General features: G+C 38.9%; 1 protein-coding gene across 20 annotated transcripts in view; it reads left to right on the top strand.

Moving 5' to 3' along the window:
- PER2 (period circadian regulator 2) overlaps positions 1 to 22,938 on the top strand; it is an 86,557-nt gene that overhangs the window by 16,541 nt on the left and 47,078 nt on the right. For 2 of the 20 annotated variants that reach the window (XM_034782482.1, XM_034782481.1), the window contains exons 2-12: positions 312 to 343; positions 766 to 828; positions 3,550 to 3,603; positions 6,997 to 7,162; positions 14,042 to 14,142; positions 15,606 to 16,085; positions 17,011 to 17,073; positions 18,008 to 18,162; positions 18,789 to 18,910; positions 21,794 to 21,995; positions 22,109 to 22,160. In XM_034782482.1, coding sequence (XP_034638373.1) covers positions 15,829 to 16,085; positions 17,011 to 17,073; positions 18,008 to 18,162; positions 18,789 to 18,910; positions 21,794 to 21,995; positions 22,109 to 22,160 — 851 coding nt within the window. In that variant the 5' untranslated portion in view covers positions 312 to 343; positions 766 to 828; positions 3,550 to 3,603; ... (1 more) ...; positions 14,042 to 14,142; positions 15,606 to 15,828. Of the gene's footprint in view, positions 1 to 311; positions 344 to 765; positions 829 to 3,549; positions 3,604 to 6,996; positions 7,163 to 14,041; positions 14,143 to 15,605; positions 16,086 to 17,010; positions 17,074 to 18,007; positions 18,163 to 18,788; positions 18,911 to 21,793; positions 21,996 to 22,108; positions 22,161 to 22,938 lie in introns of those variants that run through there. The other 18 variants (XM_034782485.1, XM_034782486.1, XM_034782489.1 and 15 more) reach the window with 12 other exon arrangements.

The raw sequence follows: 22,938 nt of genomic DNA, 5'->3' as shown, positions 1-22,938 counted from the left end.
GGAAGGGGTGGAGTTGGGGCATGGGCGGGGCTGGGGGCGGGGTCGGGGCCCCGTGGAGTGTCCTCTTTTTGGACACTCAAAATATGGTAACCCTATTATATATGTACTGAGTACTTTTACCCCCATTGGATCGCAGTATTTAGCTGAATACAAGTGCAAAAGTTATCTGAAATGTTTTTCTCTTGCAAAGACTATATAGTTTAGGGTTCTGTGTTTGTCTTGCAAGAGTTGACTATTTATCAAACACTTGTAGAGTAAGAAATGCAACTTTTTGCCATGCTTCAGGTGTTTGATCTCAATTTTTATTCTAGGAATACAGATTCGTTAACTTGGATTTTGGCAGGTAAGCAGTTGCATAAATGCCTTTGAAATAGGTTTTTCTAACATATATATTTAAATCTCTCTGTGTGTGTCCTGTTGATTTAGGGTCTAAAACAGGTGTGAGGCTTTTTTGGCTTTTTCAAATTTACAGAGGAAAACAGATTAGTAACTTCATGTACTGTTTAAGAAAGCAATACTGTAGTTTTATTTTCAGATTTCAGTTGTAGCTTAGCTAAGAAATTTTCCCCATTTCCTCTGGTTTCATCTTTGAATCATTAATACATAATGAATATAACTGCTCTATAACTTTACAATTCATGTTTTTTGTCATGTATGACTAGGCTTTTATTCCACTAATTAAATGGACTTATTAAATAAGTAGGATTTTAAAGTCCTTTTCTATAGTTTATTTATAAAACTATGTTGGGTTTGTTGTTTTTGCAGGAGAGTATTAACTACAGTTTCAGACCTTGATTTGGAAAGATCATAATTAGCACATTCATTAAGGTGAGTGTCTTACTTATGCTCTCCCCCAAGAAATGATCTGAAGTGTGTACATTCTGCTTTCTTGCTTACTCTGAATTTATATTTGTGTGTGTGTTGTTGGTTTGGAGCTGTTATTTATATGTAAAGCTTTTTGACAAATAGGAACTACAGAACACAGAGAGTGAGGTAAAAGTCATGAAACACATGGAAATGAGCTGACTTCTGTTTCCTTTTTAGAAAGTGGAAGCCCTCTAGTGTTGCAGCAAATCCAGCACATGGTATTAGATGTATCTTGCTATGCAATAAAGTGATTTTCTGTTTTATTTCCAATATTTTGGGTGGTTCTTTCAGATGTTTTAAGGAATTCTAATGCCAAAGGTGATTCTGGAAATAGCAAATGTAGATGCAAATTTGCATCAGAGTCTATGGGATTGTGGCTCAGGAGAAAATGGGCACAACTCTTCTCCTAAGGCTTAATGTTACAGGGGATAGTATGCCTTTTTTTGGTCAGATTCTAGTTTCTAGTCACGCCAGTACTAGTTTGTATGTGGATTGTCTATGCCTAAATAGTCTTTGACACACAGAGATTTCAAAATACTGCAGCCTTCCCTATACTGAGAACTGTTTGATCATGAAAAGGTTACTTTAAGTACAATATTTTTAGTTTATCTGTGAATAGTCCGGTGATGCCTATGTAATGTATAAATCAAAATAATATAGATGCTTACTGAGTTAATACTGTCCTAGATAGGAAATTAGAACTGAATTATAAATAGGGCTTCTGATTTTCAGGCTTTTTCATTTTTGGAAGTTTATTTTTGGCATTTTTTCAGTTTTATGCAGATATCCAAAATGAGGGTGGGGGGAGGTCTTTTTGTATATACCCCTAGTACTGTTTCAAGCACCACTATGTTAAAGTGAACTAACAAGTCTTTAGTGTATATCGGCAGGATTCACGTATACTAATTAATGAGCAGCATGTTAATGCGCTTTAGAAATTGCATACCCATAGTCTGCATTACTGCCGCATGTAGACAGGGCCTTAAATACAAGCCAGGAAGCAGAGACGTTGCCTATATATAGGGCCCTACCAAATTCACGGTTGATTTTGGTTAATTACACGGTCATAGTATCAGGGGGTAGCCGTGTTGATGCATCTGAAGAAGTGAGGTTTTTACTCACGAAAGCTTATGCCCAAATAAATCTGTTAGTCTTTAAGGTGCCACCAGACTCCTTGTTGTTTTTACACGGTCATAGGATTTTTAAAAATCGTAAATTTCAGTTTCAGATACTTAAAATTTCATATTTAAGTATCTGAAAATTGTGGTATTGCCACCCTTACTTCTCTGCTGTTTCTGGTCGTAGCACTGCCTTCAGAACTGGGTGGCCAGAGATTAGCGGCTGCTGGCTGGGCGCCTGACTCTGAAGGAGCACCGCTGCCAAAAGCAGTGCAGAAGTGAGGGTGGCATCATATGGGTGGGTCCTCACTTTTTGAGGGGGCAGGGATGGCCGTATAGGTGAGTGACTGCCCAAGGTTCTATGGTTTGGGGTGGGGAGAGGTTCCATGGTCATCTCCCCTCCACACACACACACACACAACCAGCCCAAGACACCTTTAACTCCCGAGCACTGGGGTACTGGGCCCACAGCCACGGGAGGGGCAAGGCTGGGGACACCCTAGCCGAGGGTTCCTATCGTACGTCGGGATCTAGCTGCTGGTCCTGGACGGACTGGTGAGTTATGGGACTTCCACCTCCAGGAACCTCCCCCGGCTGCAGGAACCTCTGCAGCTGCTGACTGGGAGCCCAGTTCTGAAGGCAGTGCCGCTGCCAGCAGCAGTGCAAAAATAAGGATGGCATGGTATGGTATTGCTACTTTTCCTGCTGCAGCGCTGCCTTCAGAGCTGGGCTCTCAGCCAGCAATCGTTGCTTTCCAGCCGCCCAGCTCTGAAGGCAGCGCAGAAGTAAAGGTGGAAATACTGCGATCCCCCCCACACACAATAGCTTTGAGACCCCCTCATACAACCTTTTATTGATGTTTGTTTGTTAAAATCTGAAATCAGAAGCCTTAATAAACAACCAAAGCTGAGTTATTTATCAATCGCTTTATTTTCCTCTAAAAAGTAGGAAAACATGACTTCAGAAGATGAAAGCTTAGTGCAAAAGGAAAAAACTATATTTTGATAAGGCTCCGTTGTACATTTCGGAGAGGGCAGTTCCTTATAGATCTGTTCAAGGAGAATTTTCCATATGTAAGAAGTTAACAAACAGGCAAACAAGGTTGATGTTGCAGGGCCGGGATGTATGTGAGGAAACAAGAGTTACTGGTCGCAGGGTTCTGAAAGACGTAGAAGATGAGGGCAAGTTTGAAGATGATGCAGTGAATAAGAGAAGATAGTGGAGAGCTTTAAATAAGGGGTGATGTGGTCAGGGCAATAAGCAAGGAAGATGATCTTAGAAGCTTCATTTTATGTAGGCTGGAGAGGGACAATGTATTAGAGAGGCTGGAAGGGAGGAGGTTCCTGTACAAGAGTTTTGGCTAGTTCTATAACATTGCTGAGGATATAGAATCAGAATTCTAAGTATTTTGGTGGTAATTAAAGAGGCTTATGGTATTCATCAGTCATATCACATACATACCTAAATATCCTTCTGATCATTGATCTTCATCTATTGCTACAAAAACCTTAACTTGTTAAGTTTTTAAAGCTGACAGTTTACTATTCTGTTTTTAATACTACAGGTGTGACTTCTGTTTCCTTTAAAAGGGGGATTTGACTTGGATCCTGTGATACAGGTGTGTCACCTAAAGCAGGTTGTTGGCTGTTCTCTAATATTTGAAGACTTCCTATTTTATGTTGTGTACAATATACGTAACTCAATCTCAAAAGAAATTATTTAATTGGTCTGAATGTTCTCTTTAGCTCAACTTTCCTCTCGTACTGATGGAACTAGATTTCCTCTCATAGAAAAGCTCTTCTTAGGGTGCCATATTTGAATGCTTTAATTTCCTCTTCTCAGCCACAATTTGAAGCAGAAGACATTCTCTTTTTGGGGGAGCAATTAGCCAAATCCCATCATGCTAAATGAGAACCACTTAAGTGTTTCTTTTAATCACTGGAATTTGTTATTCATATTTAATTTTCATGGTATTTTTAATTTAAACAAGAAAACTTCTGAAGATGCATTCTCTATGTAATTTAAGATGCTGTACATACTTTGTATGGTTTTATTTCAAGGTATAGCTGGAAACTACCTTTTCAATTTCAGATAAATCTCTTTGACATAGACTTGGCTGCTCAGGTCAGTTAAACACTGAGCAAAAGGCATGTATTGAACCATTAAAAGGTAATAACTTTAAAAAAACAAATAACAAAAAAACTTTTCCCAAACATGAGTACAAGGAAGTCTGTATTACCCCACTACAATCTACTTCACAGTCCCATCTTCAGTGAAACAGTTGATCTTGAAACAGAATCTTATTTTTAATTGAGTTTAATTGAGAATTCCATGATTCATAGCAGGTTGTTAAACCAAATGCTGAATACATCATTCATGGAGAGAATAGCAAGTCCTTGTGGCTCATTTTCAAATATCTCAATTAGTGAAGATAGAAATTAATTTCCATAGCCCAAATACTGTTTGGAGGGAGATAGTAGGGAAAGGACACTGTCACCTACAATAAATGTGAAAACTGGGAAAGACTATGTATGAGAATTCCTTAATTATTGTTGGAAATGCAGCCACATTTCCAGGTCATAAGTGTAAAATTTTCAGATGTGCAAATAGCTCTGGCTAAGAGTTGGTTCTAAAGTTTTATTGTCAAAGGGACCGGATTTATTATGGAAAACTTGGGGCCAGTTTCTGCATCATGAAAATATACAATAGGGGAGGCCAAACATTGATGGAATTAATCTGTTCACAAGATTACCTGCTATGTAACAGATAACTATAAGACATTCTAAACTACTTTTTGGTAAAATCATTAATATTATACTTAAAAAAAATTCTGTCGTCTCTCAGAACCAAAAAAAAAAAAGGCCTCATCCTGTATTCCTGGCATATCCAAAACTCACATTGACTCACGTCACATGTTGCAGAATTGAACATTGTGAATAAGTTTTTTTTTCTTAGAAGTCTGGCCAACATTGTAGAGTACTTAAACAATAGCTGTAAAGACACAGCATTTTATGATGAGACTTACTAACATATGCTGTTTTCCAACATATTTAATGAAAGGTTCTAGTGCTAGTCCTTTTTTTTTTTTTTGTTGTAAACCATTAGTCTTGGGTATTCAAATGCAATTTTTTTTTTCAGTCTGAGTATTTTGAAAATGATTTAGATGTTTGTCGCATATAAAATACTGTTTGTTTGTTTTAATTTATTCTGCTACTTGTGTCTGCCATATACTGATTATACTTTCCAACATAGCTGGATGTTTTGGGTTCAACAGGAAATTCGGCAACCCCCCACTTCCCCAAGTTTCACACAATCTAGAACAGGGATGGCCAGCCTGAGAAGGACCCAGAATTTACCAATGTACATTGCCAAAGAGCCACAGTAATACATCAGCAGCCCTGCATCAGTTCCCCCTCTCTCCCAGCGCCTCCCACCCACCGGCAGCCTCGCCGATCAGGACCTCCCTCTACCTCCCCCACCTCCTGATCAGCTGTTTCGTGGCATGCAGGAGGCTCTGGGAGGGGGGAGGAGCGAGGGCACAGCAAACTCAGGGGTGGGGAAAGGAAGAGGTGGAGTGGGGGCTGGGCCTGTGGCAGAGCTAGGGGTTGAGCAGTGAGCACTGGCACATTGGAAAGCTGGCACCTGTAGCTTCAGCCCCGGAGTTGGTGCCTATACGAGTAGCCACATATTGACTTCTGAAGAGCCGCATGTTGCTCCGGAGCCACAGGTTGGCCACCCCGATCTACAGTCTTACTTTCCCCAAGATGTGCTGAATCGAATTTTAATGTACACCAAACCAGGACTTGAAAAACCCTCTTGCTAATGGGAAGCTTTTACTGATGAACATGAAGGCTTAAGACATCAGTTCCTGTAGAATTTAACCTTTCCTTTAAAACAACAAAAGACGTTAATGCCCCATATGGTTATAAAGATAACCTTTCAAAAGGGATTGAAAGCTAAAGAATGGGTATTGACTTTGTCAATAGACAGCCTAAGAAGCAAAAGCACTGGATCTGCCTATGTGTACACTACACAGCTTTTTAGTAACATGGCTGTGTTGCTACAGCCATGCCACTAAAAGACAGGCAGTGTAGCCGCTGTTTGTTGGCTCTCCTACTGACAAAAACTTCCACCTCCAACAAGCAGCGTTGGCAGCAGGAGAGGGCTTCTGCTGACAAAGTGCTGTTCACAGTGGCGGTTGTCGGTGGCAAAACTTTGTCTTTTGGGATGGGTTGTGTGTTTGTTTATTTTTTTTTAACACCTCTGAAAGACAAGAGTGTTTTGTTGTTCCAGCATAGACATAGCCTTTGTTTAGTAAGTAGAAGCAGAATGAAATGTATATCTTTTCATTAACATTACTGTTGTTGAGAACCTTTGTGGACAACGGTTAAACTGAGAAGAATTGTACAAATTTCATATTGCTGCAGAGCATTAGGAGGGGAGAAGAAACACACAACTTCTTTCCTGCGTTTATTCAGGAAATTGTAGGTTTTGAATTTCAGACCCCTACTAGCCTGATGCAAGAAATATGGATAGTGAAAATCATTAGGCCAGAAATTTGAAATCTGAGTACCTGAAGTTGGACTCCTAAGCAAATAGTCTAGTTTTTCCAAAGGTGCTGAATACACGCAGCTCTTGTTGACTTAAATGGGTGTTTAGTGGTGGTAAAGGCCACAAAATGTGGCTTTTAATTTGGAGGTGATATTTTTCAGCCAGTGCAGACTTAGAGTCCTACCGTGCTGCTGCTGAACCAGAACTCTACATACTGTTTAGGTGTGTTCTATCTAGTTTAAAGATATTTGTATTTTGAAACTTTAAATAATTTTGCTGAAATCCAAGTGTATTAAAATATTCATATACTTCCTTTGCTGGATGAGAATTCCTTCTTTTCCAAAAGGTTATCTGTATAGGGTTGGCATAACTGTGAGCAATATTGTGGTAATTTTTGTTCTCAAAGCTATAAGAAAAGGACATTGTTGGGGGGCCCTGGTATTTCTTTTATATTTTGTAGTTTTAGAGGTGTCCGGACTCTCTAATGGATGAGGATTACCAGTAGAAGAGGAAGAGACACAGTTTAAATGCATGTGGGAGATTCTGGACCTAGGTACTTCATGCTTTTTGATGCTAGCTGGGAGGGAACCTGATAACACTTATGCCAACCTTGATTAAAAAAGCAGGTAAGGAATGTGTGTAATTGTTCTGATTCATTTGAGTAGAAAGTTTAATTTTAAATAGTTTATTCAGAAAGCTATTTTTGTTTCAGTTGTGCTTCAATTTATCTTTAATTTCTGATAATGTAAATATGTCAAAAATACAATAATAGAATCAATATAAAAGCTGTGTGAATTAGGCTTTATTCACTGCCTTAAAAGACTGAATTTTCAAGCATTGGGGTTTCTCAATGTAGATTGCAGCATCTGCTTATTGGTTTGGATATTGCTGAGAATTTTTTTTATTGCTGTGAATTTTTAATGAAGAATTCTGGTATTAAACTCTTCATTAAGCAAGTATTAAGCTTATGCTCATGGTGATTTGAAGAAGACTAGATGTGAAAAAACATACTCAGGAAATAAAGATTCCTGGATTACTGTAAAAGTCTGCCGAGTAAGCACTGCTCTGCATTTTCCTTGTGCTGAGATCTGAGAACACAAGTTTTTTGCTGTCTCTTTGCTGGAAAGAATGTCACATTGAGGATAATCTGTTAACTCTTAGTCCTCAAATAAGTTTTAAAACTCAACTGTTTGTATAGTTTTTTACAGGTGCACAGATGACTTGTAGATTAATACTAAAGTGACTTCTCTCTTTTGATGGCTGTTGTCAAGTTAGCATCCTTTTGCTACCAAGTAGGAGGAAGTATTTTAAGCATTGCCTGCTTGCTCAGGGAGCCTGTGTTCAGTGTAAATTTTCACACCTAATTTTTCATTCAAATAGCATGGAATGGTCAAATCATCGTCAGTTGTTTGCCATATAACAATTGCAAAACAATACCCATTGGCAAAGCAGCCCTCTAAAAGAGGACTTCTGGAAACATTTCACATTAATGAAAATTACAGTAGCAAACTCTAAAATTTATACCTTTCAGGAATGATCTCTCTGATATCTGTACTTGTGTATGCAGTATGACACAACCGTCTTGGTAAAAACATTATCATAAGATGTTAGAAAATAAGGCAAAATCTTCATACTTAGATTTTTAGAGAGAGTTGATTGTGTTCACTGATGTACATCACTAGTACTTCTGTGATTTGGGAGAATTGAAATTAATTTGCTTTTCCTTTTTGCCATATGAAGACCCATAATTTATATGTTGGCACTTTGCCAATAGCTTGGGCATAGGGACTTCAAAAATATTAACAAGAAAGTGGTTGTATTGAGGCAGTGCTCATTCTATAGTATGAAACCAGTCACTCTGCACAATGTGAGCTTGTTACACCCCAAAATGAACACTATGTATGTGAAAGACTAGATAGGACTCTCTATGTACAGAATATGTGATAGGGTATAGCATACAGTAGCATAATTCTTTTTGTTAGAACTCAACCATAGTCATTTGGCCACTTGTGCTTTTGTGAGGGGAGGGAGAAAAAGACTCTAGGGGAAAAGAGACGTTCCTCCTCTGGAGCGTAACTGTGGTATTTAAAGATGTGCTTGTCACCTTTCAAACCACAACTTTTGATTTCTTTCCCTATCAAGGCCATCTTTTCAGGTATCTACTAATTCAGCAAGATAATTGCATAAGGTACATTACTCCTGGGAGAATTCTGCACCAAAAAATGTAAAATACTACACACATTATTTTAAAATTCTGCATATTTCTTTTCAAAATAATGTAATATAATGACGTGGTTTTAATTTTTTGGTAATTGATTTAAACTACAATACAATGGATGAAGAATTGGAGTGAGGCGCATTGAAGGAAATCACCAAAACTCCTCTGTCTAATAGTAATGTAGCTAGTATTGACCCTTTACTTCCAGTTATTAGTCAACAAATATATGCAGCCATATGCTCAGCGTTACATCATAGGTAGCGCCCTACCAAATGTACAGTCCATTTTGGTCAATTTCATAGGATTTTAAAAATTTAAATCTGAAATTTCCCTGTGTTGTAATTGTCAGGGTCCTGACCCAAAAAGGAGTTTGGGGCGGGGGGAAGGAGGGAGTATGTGTCACGGGGTTATTGTAGGGGTGGGTGTGGTACTGCTACCCTTATTTCTGCAGTGCTGCTGGCAGCAGCACTACTGTCAGAGCTGAGTGTTCGGAGAGCGGCAGCTGCTGGCTGGAAGCCCAGCTCTGAAGGCAGAGCCGCCACCAGAAGCAGTGCGAAAGTAAGGATGACATGGTACGGTATTGCCACCCTTACTTATGCACTGCTTCTGGTTGGGCACCCAGCCAACTGCCACCGCTTTCCAGCCGTCCAGCTCTAAAGGCAGCGCAGAAATAAGTTTGGCAATGCAGTGACTGCCTTAAAATAACTTTGTGACCCCCTCCCTCGCAACTCCCATTTGGGTCTGGACCCCCAACTTGAGAAATGCTGGTCTCCCCCATGAAATCTGTATAGTATAGGGTAAAAGCACACAAAAGACCAGATTTCATGGGCGGAGACCAGATTTCACAGTCTGACGCATTGTTCATGGCCGTGAATTTGGTAGGGCCCTAATCATAGGCAACTGAAGAGCAAGTGAGGTTTGGGGATTCAGACATACAATTTATACTGGCTACTGACCATCTCCAGAAAGGTCAGTAGCAAACAGTTCATGGGGCACATTTTGATAGGAAATTTTTTCAGTCCAAAAATTTAGACCAGTTCTAATCACTAAAGCATCATAAGCATTTATAAGGCCATACTTTACAGTAAGGCTTCTTTACACCACTCTGGCAATGTAAAGGAGCCTTAAAATTTTTACACCCGTTTTATGTACCTGGAGGACTTCGCTAAGAACAATGGGAACAATTCATTAAGCAGTCAGGCTGATACATTCTGCTATGCACACACGCTCTGATTTATGTCTCTACCGGCTGCTCTGGGTACCCAAACTGACGGGCCCCTCCAGCAGTTCAGGCCGATAACCACTCTTTCGGCTTCCCTTTGCTTCCCCGTCAGAAGTCATTTTTCTGTGGGGAAGCAAAGAAATCTTCGGGGGCCATGACGCAGAATCCCCCAAGAGTAGTATGTTGATGTGGGCATCTTCCCAGTGGAAGTCGCAAATGCACACAGCAGGGCTGCTCAATAGAGCTGTGCCAATGTTGTAAAATAGACAAAAGATGTCAGTAACTGTAATTTAATTATTGCCAAATAGTTATTAAAAGTAGCTTCCAGAGGCCCCAGTCATTATACTAGCTGCTGTACAGACACACAAGAAGAAACTGTCCCAGCTCTGAAGAGTTTACAATCTAAGGGTACGTCTATACTTACGTCCGGGTTTGGCGGTAAGCAATCGATCTTCTGGGATCGATTTTATCGCGTCTTGTCTAGACGCGATAAATCGATCTCGGAAGTGCTCGCCGCTGACACCGGTACTCCTGCTCCGCGAGAGGAGTACGCGGAGTCGACGGGGGAGCCTGCCTGCCGCATGTGGACCCGCGGTAAGTACCTTGTAGTTCAAACTAAGATACTTCGACTTCAGCTACGTTATTCACGTAGCTGAAGTTGCGTATCTTAGTTCGAACTGGGGGGTTAGTGTGGACCAGGGCTAAGGGCTAGTCTACACACTGGAAGCACTACAGCAGTACAGCTGCACCGCTATAGTGTGTCTGGTGAAGAGGCTGTAAGCTGATGGGAGAGAGCTCTCCCGTTGACTTAATTACTTCACCTCTGTGAGAGGCGGTAGCTTTGTCAGTGGGAGAATCGCTCTCACCGACATAGCACTGTCTACATCAGCGCTTAGGTCAGTATAACTTAAGTCTTGCATGGGTGTGGATTATTCACACCCCTGAGTGATGTAAATTATGCTGAAGTAAGTGGTAGTGTAGACAAGCCCTTAGATTCTGCATATAGGAAGATGCAATTATCTCACTACATATGAGACTTTACAGAATTTGAGGTGGAGAAAAAAGAGGGGAAGTTGTACTCAGGTTTGATTAAAGCATTGCCTCTAGAACAGTTCTGTCTGGGATCCTTTCTGTTTTCACTTAAGTGTTAATTACACTTAAGACTTTTTCATTTGGTAAAATAAAACTTACAAAGGCCAAAATTTTTCAAAGGTAACTTAATTTTGGGAGCTTCTGTATTTGGGATGTCCAACATGATACACTTTCAAAAAATCAGGTCGTTTTTAAAGTGTTGAACTCTGAAAACCAGGCCCCTTAAGGTCATATTGGACACCCACAAACTGAGGCTAACTAAGCACTAGTTACTCTTGAAAATTTTGGCTAAAGCAAACTGGTTCTCAGATATTATTCTCCAGCCAGTTCAATGTGAATTCTAATAGGAATATGTGTAGAAGTCTTTTTTTTTTTTTTTTTTTTTTCAGCGGGTCAGTGCTTGCAATGCAGCATCTCCTTATTGGGCAACTAACTTTTTATATGGGACCTCTGTTTCTATTTGGTGTATTAGAGCCACTGAAAACCAAATTTCTAAGTAAAATAACTTGCATGCCATTTATAATAAACAGAAAAAAAAAATCTCATAAGAAAAACAAGGCTAATTTTGCTTCCTTATTAACCTTTTTCAAAACACAGGAAATTATGTATACTGTAGCTCTGACATCCATTGCTATTGGTCTGTTGGTCATCTTGTTCATAAACCACCTCATTAGCTTGGTAGAAAATACTGCTCTTCAGAGCCACAGTTCAGACTCGTGGGGTTTTGTGCACTTGTTCTGACAGGCAGATAGAGGGCAGGGAAATACTCAAGTAGGGAATTATACTCACTGTGTACTATATAGCCTACCATGGGTGACATAAGCAGCATCCCCGGGATTTCATTTTTTCAAGCACATTTAGTTTAAGTTGTAGGTTGTGTTACCACACGCAGATATCTCTAATTTGAGTTAAGTGGTGCTTTAAACTTGAGTTTAGCTGGCTAGTTTAACTTCAGTTTAGCTGGTGGGGATGGGTTGATGCTTGAGTGAAGCTAGTGCTCAAATTAGTAGGGGTAATGGAGTGGTGATACAACAACTCAAGTTGCATCAGCTCATCAGTGCTAAGCCAATCACTCTGAGCTGATAATGAAATCACACTGTGTAATTCCAATGTTGTTGTGAAGTGTAGTCACACTTCATGCGGTAATTTAAGTGTACTAATTCAAGATATATGTTGTAGTGAAAACAAGCCCTCTGGTAGATTTCTCTAGTTACTGGTTTCCTTTCTACCTTCTACTCTACTGGAAGGACTTGTGTAAAATAAATAGTAATGGAATGATTTACCATAAGAGGAACCCAGGTTGTTTTGCTCTTCGTGACCCAAAGACATGACTATAGATAAGTCTGGCTTACCCTCTCAGTAGCTGACCTGATTTTAGACCAGCAGTAAACTGCCCTGTAACAGAGCTTTTGAGGTAAATGCCTCTGCCAGTTCTTTAGATTTCAACCCTTCCTCCCAATGTAGTTTCCATGTTAAGGTTGGAGGCCTACAAAAGATCTCTTTACACTTTTGGGGAGCCTTGAAATGCGTTTTTCCTATACTTGAAGGGTGTGATTAGGTACCTAACTCTCATTGATTTCAGTGGGGACTAGATGGCTAAATGCCTTTGTGAATCCCATTCAAAGTTTAAGTTGGCTTATCCTGGCTGCTGTGGTTCTTGATTTCCAGCCCCACGTATGCCAATACTAAACTGGTGTCTACATGAGATCGTTATACAGAAAGGCTTTTCCTGTTAAACTTACAGGATGGTCTAAGTAAGGACTTGTCTGAGAAGTTGCAGAGAAAAAAAGTCTCTTGTCTTTTAACTACCATAGTTCACAAAGGGACTTTGCCTCCTTTGTACCTTGGAAACCAAGCCCAAATTCCAGAACATCAGTAACCGAAGAGGACTTCTGTTATTTCTCAGAAATCTTCATGAAATTATTATATACTAGTTTTTTCCAAGGACACTTCTGGACATTGTGTGAAAGGTCTTAAAAATGGATCCCATGGAAGCTGCGTATATCACTAAACCAATTCCTTTTTTTTTTTTTTTTTTTTTTTTAATTGAATGACCAAGTAAACAAATAAAACTGGCCATAATGAATCTAACATAAGGTTGTAAAATGATCTTGTGGCCAGGTCTTATTAGCTGAGACATACAGGGCAAAACGATTACTAATAATTATTGCCTTAGGCACATTACTGTAAAAAATTAAATTTAGATTTTCTAGTACAGTGCAGCTTTAGATATCATAATCCTAAATGCTGGAAGGACAAACGGTATAGTGAATTAGGTGGACATTACGTATTGGACCTTTCCTTAAATCTGGTGCTTGGTTTATACATGGGCACCCACTTACTTAGAGAGTGTCCATTCACTAGAGGTGAATTGTCTAGTCTTTTTGATCCTAGGTAACCAACAGAAGATTTTATTATATGTCATTGTTAAATGCTACTGGGAGTTTCATCTAGGGGCAAACTTCAATGTGATTGAGACCTTGAGCAGATTTTTTTTTCTTTAGTAACTTCTAGCCAAAAGCCCATCAGTCTGAAATGAAGGAAGAGAAATTCCCCTATCCTGTAACACTTTTCTTGCCACACTATAGACCAATGCAAAGCTCCTCTTTTTCCTTTTCTTGTGTGTTCCAGTTTAAGTAACTTTAGGGAGACACAAGTAGCTGCTTATTTTGGTTCAAGAAAAACTGCTGAAGTAAACTGTAGTTCAGAATTTGTGCTACTATAACAACTCTCCATCTATTGATCTGTCTGTTATATGAATGAACAGCCTTGAGCCTATAAGCTCAGTCATGATTTGTGGATCTGAATTCCATAAATTCACTGTGCTGGTAGAAAAATATGCCTCATGTTACTTGCAAAAGGCTGTTCAGGTTTCCAGCAAATATTCTAATTGTAAGAAAATATTTATAGTTATCAGTAGTGATTGCTAAAATAAATGCCCCTAAAAACACTTCCTCTTCCAACTAAAAACAGATTTCTTGTGCACAACTTTGGCTGAATGAGAAGAAGAGTGATATTTGCTTCTGAGAACTCGAAATAAATGTAAAATATCTGGAAAACCAAAAATTAGGAGGGTAAGAAAATAGTTTCAATTGTTTTTCTGGGGGAAAATGGTAGGAGAATTTTTAAAATATCTAAGTTAAAACTACATCACTGTTGTAGGTTTGTTCTTTTTCTTTTGCGTGTTAAAAAGCAAGGCACTAGTAGTAGTACTAGCAAAACGTACACTTTTTCATTCTTTTGTACTCAATCTGAAAACCGTCAGATTAGAAATGCCAACAGATGGTAGTGTTATGTTTTAATGGGGAAAAAATATCAAACATTGAATTGCTCATATTTTAGGTAAGAATAAAAATAATTTGCATTGTTTAGTATTACGTTAATGTTGTTCAGAGCACATTAATCCTGGAAATGTGCAAATGAAAAGCCTATTCTTATGGAACAAGTGTTGCTCTCTGTGGATGAGAGAAATCTAATTTCCTGAACTTGTTTTGCCTATGTGTTTTTCTGGTGTTTAGTTTGCTACCGTACTTAAGGATGACTGCTATTTGGTGCTTTTTACCTTTGATGGCAAGTCCTTTATAAGTTTATTATTGCTTTAATACTGTTTAATGTTGACGTCATCGTTTTTTTTTTTAATTTGATAACTGCTTTAACAGCAGCTCTTTTTCTTTCCTTAGAGGTATAATTTCCCAAGCAGTACTTGACATTTTTGGTTGTACTTAATGTTAAAAGTCAATTTAAAGAACTCACTTCTGTCTGGATTTTTTTTTTTTTTTTACTTTTGACACTTAGGATTATTGTAACTGAGAGAAATGAAAGAATTCTTTTTCTCTAGGTTGTCCTCAAAATGCACTAGATATATAGTCAATTCACTGTTTCCACTGGATAGTCTATCTCCTCTGTTTGTGGGTCTCTCGTGCAGCAACAGAGGAAAGAATTTTTTAAAATAGGAAAATGAGATTGTATACCTCCTAAAACTAGTAAAGCAGCCTTTGAAACGAACTATTTTTTTAAACTCACTAAATATTTTCTAGTTCATTGTGTTAGTTTAAGTCTTTAGCAGAAATAGTAAGATAGAAAAACAACCTGTCATATACTCTTGATTTTTGCATATTTGTATGCAGTCCCAGCCAGTAAGCATGACAGAAATTATATAGACTAAGAAATGAGTAATATTGAAATTTTTGAAAAGGCGGTCTTCTAATAAACAATGCACTTTATTTCATCTTTCTTTTCCCCTGTGAATTTTATGCCAAAATGAATATTCATTTTATAACATTGTTATTAGCCTTGAATTAAATATGGAAATGTATTGATGAAACGTTTCAGAAATGTTTAAATGTGTCAGATTCTGGGATAAAATTTTAATAACGAAACTCTTGAAATTAAAACTTAACATTAGAGCTATTTCATTATTTCAGTTTTGATTGGCCAATAACAGAACTTTAATATTGAGCAAACTGAAAACAAATTTATTAAAAAACAAATTGTTTCAGTATTGTTTACTTTTCTCCCCCACTTCCCCCACCCTTAGGATTCTGGATTCACACTTCAAGACTGGCAATCTTGTATGCAGAGCACAAATGTGAATATGGCTTGACTAATTGTTGGTCTGCGCAAATATTGCTAATGAGTGTTCAGTGGACTGTATTAAGATCAGGGAGTTCTACTCTAACACTGAGGAGCGGAACCCACAACAGCTTGAAATCAGTGGAAATATTTCTCAGCAGTCAGACTCATCAAAGCAGCAATACAAAATGAGTGGATATTCTGAACTTGCAAACAACCATAGCCAAATGATTGCTGAGGAGACTGATGGACAAACCAAGCCTGAACAGCATCCAGATACTCTTCAGGAGGCCATTGAGATGAGCAGTGGATCAAGTGGTAATGACTTCCGTGGAAATGGTATGAATGAAAACTATTCTACTGGCCATGATTCTCATGGCAATGAATCTGATGAAAATGGGAAAGATACAGCAATGCTCATGGAGTCTTTAGATTGTCATAAAAGGTAATATGCTGATTTTTTTCCTATCATGTTTTTCTTAAGATTCTTAAAATCTAACCTACTTTCATGTTAATACATGCAATGTAATCTGTGTTGGGCTGTGTTCCTATGCTTAGTGCTTTTTCCATTCCATGCTGATTTATTATTTATTCATTCATTACTGGCTTATACCATAATAGGCAGGTAGTAGTTTTGCATCTACATAGTTACTTTCTTCTACTTGAAGAGAATAATGCTATGGTGAAATACTTTTGAAAGTAGAGCCACATGAGAACATACAAGTAGACAAATATAGTAAAAATGCTACTGGGAGTGCAGCAAAGAAGTTTGTCTTCATATTTTCTGTTAAGGCAAATAGATCAGTGAGGTAAGGCTTTTAACTACTTGTTTTCACCACCTCAGAATCTCCGTATCTTCTTATTGATTAAAAACAGTGCAGTCTGGTTTAAATTAAAGTGTTCAAATTGTGACATCAGAACAGAACTTCAGTTTAAAATCAGATTTAGAATGCGTCTTTCCCACGAATAAATCTTGTTTACCAAGTTGAAGCATTAACAATGTCTTGTGGCTTTCTTTTTAAATCCTGAGAGTATTATTTTAGGAGACTAGGGAAGAAAACCATGGAGCAGTGATATACATCACACCTTTTTATGGCTGTCCGTTAACGACACAACTGCTGGACACTCTACTATATAGTGATTGATTTAGTGGACACACCAATCTACCATAGAATTACATCTTTTTAAGCATATGTAACATTTACACACAAACTAGTTTGGCTGAAGCTGCTCAGTTGGCATTATCACCAGTTTCATTGGTATAAAGTTGATCTGTAAGTTTAAAGTAACAAATAGAAAATGGAGATGTTAAAGCTCAACACAACTTGTATTTTACTTTATTAACATCACTGAGGTTGTTCTTTTTTCAGCTCAAATGCATTTAGCCTGATGATTGCAGACTCTGAACATAATCCATCTACCAGTGGATGCAGGTAAATAAAAAATAGACTATTGTGCATTTTAAAATAAGTTTTAAAACAATGATGGGATAAAGCTGTTTGAGGTAATTATTGTGAACAAAAATGAATTAACTATTTAAATCTAGTTCAGGATCTCTCGCCCTGTGGTTGATTCAAAAATAGGTCGCAAGAATATGTCAAAGGTCACATGGGAGACCCTGGCTCAGGGTTGGGTTCTCCACCCGGGGGAGTTGGAAGACTTGTGGGTGGGTGATTGCAGAGCCTGTGCAGCACTCCCTTCACAGTGTTGGCTCCAGTCCCACAAGGCTGGTTGGGTTTAGTCCCCTGCCCTGGGCGTTTGTGACCTAGTACATGTCGTTTCAGCGCTGCTCAGGTTTGGCCCCACTGCCCCTCCGTTATGACCAGGAGTGGCCAGCTGGGCCAAATTTGGGTGAGTATTGCTGTGACCCCATGTGCCAGGTTGCAACTCTATTCACACAAATTTGGCCCCGTCAGGTAGACCTGGTCAAACCTGAGTGAAGCTGTGACTCTGGAGGTCGCAACACTCAAAGCCGGGAGACTAGCTCAGCCAGTCCCCTGTGACATGAGCCACCTCAAAGGTACTTGCAGTGTACTTATTACATTAAGGTGTGTATCAGATGTTGTGGGCAAAAAAATATTTAGTAAGACAGGTGGTTTTGCACTAAAGCTACTTACTGGTTTGTGACAGGCCATCAAGTTTACAAATGGGTCATTAGCCCAAAAATGTTGAGAATCCCTGATCTGGCAAATGTAGCAATTATTGCAAATCCTAAACTGTCTTTGAAGCTAAATGTTTCCAAAATTATACTAAACAGATATGTAGAACTAGTCTAATGACACGATAAATGTCAAAAGGCTTTGGTTTTCTGAAAGGTATGGTATCAGTTTAAATATCAGTGTAACCTTTTTTGTTTTAATTTTATAGCAGTGAGCAATCCACTAAAGCCAAAACACAGAAGGAATTGAGGAAAACATTGCAGGAGCTGAAAGCACGCCTTCCTCCTGAAAAAAGAATCAAAGGAAAATCTAGTGTGCTGACAACACTGAAATATGCACTTAAAAGCATTAAACAAGTTAAAGGTAATGTTGCCGAAGAAATATCATAAATGAGATTGAATAAATGTAAGCTCCAGAACTAGAATCCGAATGTGGATCTCTTTATAAAGTCAAGTTCATCATAAATGAAAGATCATAAAACTAATGTAGTTATAGCATTTTAATAATTTGGGTTTGTGACACTACCAAAACAAACAAAAAAAGCCAGGGGGGCAGGGTTAGCACTTACAATAACTTTTTTTAAAGATATTTAAAATAAAAACCTAGTAAAATGTAGGGTGAGACTCAATTTTATTTAAAAATACATGTTTGGTATTTAGTTACAAATTGTAAGTGATATTTGACTATAGACAATATTCAGCAATGCCTTCTATCCAAGGATTGCCAAATACTTCACAGACTGTAATGAACTAAGCTACACAACACCCTTATGAGCTACATAAACTTCCCCAGGTTACAGATGAGGAAACTGAAACAGAAAGAAGTTAAGTGCTTTTCTCATGGTGGAAGTGGGAATAGAACCTAGATACTGTGTCCTGTATTTAACCACAAGCTCATGCTTTCTGTCCAGTCAGTATTAGCAGGCTCGATGTTAACTGGTCATATTTTGAAATGTGAATATAAAAAACTGGCTTAATATTCTTATGTAGCCAATGAAGACTATTACCAGTTAATGATGATTAATGAAAGCCATCCTTCTGGTCTTGATGTGTCGTCCTATACGGTGGAGGAAGTTGAGAACATTACTTCAGAATACATCATGAAAAATTCAGTGAGTATGCTGACCTATTACTGCAGTGAGTATGTAATTGGTGGGTGTGGTTGGAATTCTTAACTGTAACCTTTCTTTAAAAAAACAAACAAAAAATTGGGCATAATGGATTAATGCCTTGTTGCCAGCAGCTTTGATGGTTTTGTTGCTGGTATTGGACACTGCATTCTGAAGAATGTGCCCTGTGATGGGAAAGAATTGATCGTGCTGGATATTGCAACTATACACTTTTCCATATGCTATATAAGTAAAACAACTTGAAAGAATACAAAATACTTAATCCCAAATAATGGGTTATCCGACTCTCACTGCTACTTTATCATCTGTTACAAAGGATCCACTTCAGAAATGAGGGATTTGATCCTGGCAAATACTTATGAATCTGATCATTAAATTATCTTGGGCAGAAGTTCACTCCGGAGCTTACAGTATGGTGGTAAATACAAAACTGCTTTGGCTTATGTGTAGAGAAGTAGTGACTCACAGACCAGGGAGCTAGTGTATCTGGTGAGTCTGTACCTAGGTTACCATGTTCAGTTTTTGACACTTTCATTACAGGAAAGTTGATTACAAATTGTAGAAAATTCAAATAAGAATTTAGGAGGACAAAATTAAAATGGTGACTCTTCAAACAGACTGGAGCCTGGTCTACCCTACAGTGTTAGGTTGATGTAAGGCAGCTTACGTCGACCCAATTATATCCGTGTATACACTACAGCCTTGCCCACCAATGTATGTGTCCTACTACACCGACATAATAACTCCACCTCCACAAGAGTCATAGGGCTTATGTCGGTGTAGTAATGGGTTACTTACATCTATTGGCTGTCATTATTGTCAATTTCATGGCTCTGCTTCCCTGCCAGGAACAGGGCAGCCGCACAGAACATCACTCATGGATCTGTCCGCCAGGCTGCCCCTGCAGGCTCTCGGCTCCCCCTGCTAGAAGCCTAGTGGCCCCCTCTGGGCTCTCTGCTCCCCACTGGGAGCACGGCTGCCCCTAGAGGGGAGCTCTGCGCCCGGAGTCCTGGCCACACTGCCACTGTTAACTCGGTGAAAGCTCCTGGTGAGGATGCCCACCACCAACAGAAGAAGAATAGTGTGGACATGAAGCACTGCAATAATTACTGTAGTGGCTGTAAGACGACATAACATAGGTCATCTTAAGTTTATAGTGTAGATATGTCCTGGGAGTTCCCCTTAGTATTTGGACTACTTCATGGGCTTGGAAGCACCTGCTAATATCAGGGCAGATGTCCTCATCCCTCCCCTAGTCTTCTTGCAGAATCTGGGATAGAGGAGGTGCCTGACTGAGTTGGGAGACTCCCAGCAAGCCCTTCATTGGGGATAAACCAGGAGATGCTGGATGGCAGGAAAGGGAGGAAACCCCCTTCCTCAGAAAACCCTAGGAAAGAAATGGAGAAGCTGGGGAAATTCCATCCCCTATCCCTTCCAAAGAAGCTGAGGGGGAGGCAGTGGGCCTGGAGGGACCACCCCAATGTAATAACCAAAAAGAGTAGGGGTAAGAGGCAGTGACGGTTTGAAGGGATTGCGCTCTCCTGTAGGAGAGAGTTAGGAATGAGAGGCAGCGGAGGAGTTGAAAGAAAAACGTTCTTCACTCTCAAGAACTGTGATCAGGGAGAGGTATGTGCTGGAGAGGCAGCAGGAATGCTCTGGTCTAACCCCTTTTGAGAAGGCAAGAGTTATTGGTCAAGGCTATACACTGTGGAGGGCCGACATTTACCTTCAGCTTCCTTCCACAGAGCACAACAGGGGGCTTTGACCTCTCTTTATGTTGGCCTTCATAGTCCATGCAGGTGGCAGCTGACTACCCTGGGTTTGTGAGGGTCTCTCAGCAGTGAGGGAGAAAAAATGTTCTTTAAGTTCATGTTTTAAGGCATAAGCTAACCACTACCTGATGAGGTTTAGAGGAAGAAACTTCCCTTGTGCATCAGTGATTCCATAATGGTCTACTACAGGATTCTTCACCGCCTTCTGAAGTATTTCAGTTGGCTATTATCAGGATACCGGTCTAGATATCCCTTTTGGTCTGATCAGGAAAGGCTAGTTCTGTGTTCCTATGAATAGTTAAAGGAGTATAAATAGTAGTATTCAGATAGGATGGTATTAAGGGGGAAAAACGTAGGCTGAATGTCAAACGTTCATTCACACTGAGATCTGTTAGATTGTAGAGTTTTCCAACAGCAGAAATCAAACTTTTGTTTCTCAAATTGTATAAAACAGAACTGGACAAAGGTATTGATGCATGTGCTGTATAGAACAATCTTGTATTTCAACAAGATAGACATCACTAGGCCACCTAATAGATTTCCATTTATTAACTTTTGTGTTAACCGCTTGTCCATAAATTAGTGTTTATTTACTAAGCATGGGCATGTTCATTTTGGTTGTAGATGAATGTACTGGTTTGTGTCATCTTTAAGTCACTTAAATAATTTAATTTTATAAATGCAAAATATGCCTGTGATATTAACATTTATGAAGAGGGAAACTGTAGTGACCAAGTCCAGCTGTCTCTCTATCCAAAGTAACTTCTGCATTATGATAGAGTCAAGTCCATGTAGTAAGATTCTACAATCAACTGCTAAGCTACGTCAACATATGTATTAAAACCATCACCTACTTCAGGAAGTGTTTATATCAGCTACATGTACTTTTCAGGCAGTTAAAAGAATTTGTGTTGAGACTTGATGTACATTTGGTTTACTCATTTCTTATTAGTTGAAAATAGACAAGATGAATAATACTTAACATCAAATTAGTTTGAACTTCCAAATACCATTTTTAAACCACTGTATTATCAAAGAAAAAGATTAAAAATTTTCTCTTGTCTAAAATGTTTGAGATTTTGTTATTGCTTAGGACATGTTTGCTGTAGCTGTTTCCCTGATTACTGGGAAAGTCTTGTACGTCTCCGATCAAGCTGCCTCGATTCTACGCTGTAAGAGGGATTTCTTTAAAAATGCCAAATTTGTGGAGTTCTTGGCACCTCAGGATATCAGTGTTTTCTACAGCTCCACTACCCCTTACAGATTGCCATCATGGAATATTTGTAATGGAGTTGGTAAGTACTCTCAGCATTGACTACATCTCTGTTTTTCAGTAACAACCATTTTGGAATACAAAGCTTTAAACTGTTTATTGCAACTTGTTATGAAATCCATTTAATATTTTTAGAATCTTCCACACAAGACTGTATGGAGGAGAAATCATTCTTCTGTCGTATCAGGTAAGACCAAATATTAAAATTAGACTTGAAGTATTAAACACTGAGACCATATGTGTCAAAAAGTACTCAGTGGATTCTTAATTCACTGTCTCTTTTTCCTGATATGAAAACAAGGCGAATCATATGCATGGCCTCTTATCTAACATACACTATAGAGATTGTTCTAGAAAGTAACTGCAAAAAAGATTCAGGAAACTGCATCTCAGTTGTTAATGCAGTGTAGTTGTAGCTCTTTATCCCAGGATATTAGAGATAAGAGGGGCTGAGGGAATATCTTTTATTGGATAAGCTTTTGTCTCTCTCACCAACAGAAGTTGGTCCAATAAAAGATATTCCCTCACCTTCCTCATGTCTCAGTTATTAATCAGTTTGGAATTTGACCTTTGCACTTAGGTACAAGTAAAACTGATCCTGTTAAGTTTTGGAGGAAGGGTTTCATCATTTCATTTAATTCAGTGGATACTTGTACATTCCACTCAGTCCATCTCTGTTCAGTCCTTCCTTTGATCATGATGAAGGGCAATTCAACACTCATTAATTTATTATATTAGTGTCTTAAGAACCCCATTGTGATTGTTACTTGTCTGTATGGTACCTGAGGATCATCCCTGCACCAGAGAGTTTAGTCTTGATGTCAGCAGGCCACAAGCAGATGAAACAGAAATGAAGTGGGTGTGGGATAAAAGGGTAAGACATCAATATGTCAAACAGAGCTTAGAAGCCCCAACTCCTTGACAAATTGCTAGTGCTGCCACCCCCATGCAGATGAAACACAGCA

This window comes from Trachemys scripta, chromosome 9 (genome assembly GCF_013100865.1).
Source record: "Trachemys scripta elegans isolate TJP31775 chromosome 9, CAS_Tse_1.0, whole genome shotgun sequence".
Classification (NCBI taxonomy): domain Eukaryota; kingdom Metazoa; phylum Chordata; order Testudines; family Emydidae; genus Trachemys; species Trachemys scripta.
This window is presented reverse-complemented; position numbering and strand designations above follow the sequence as displayed.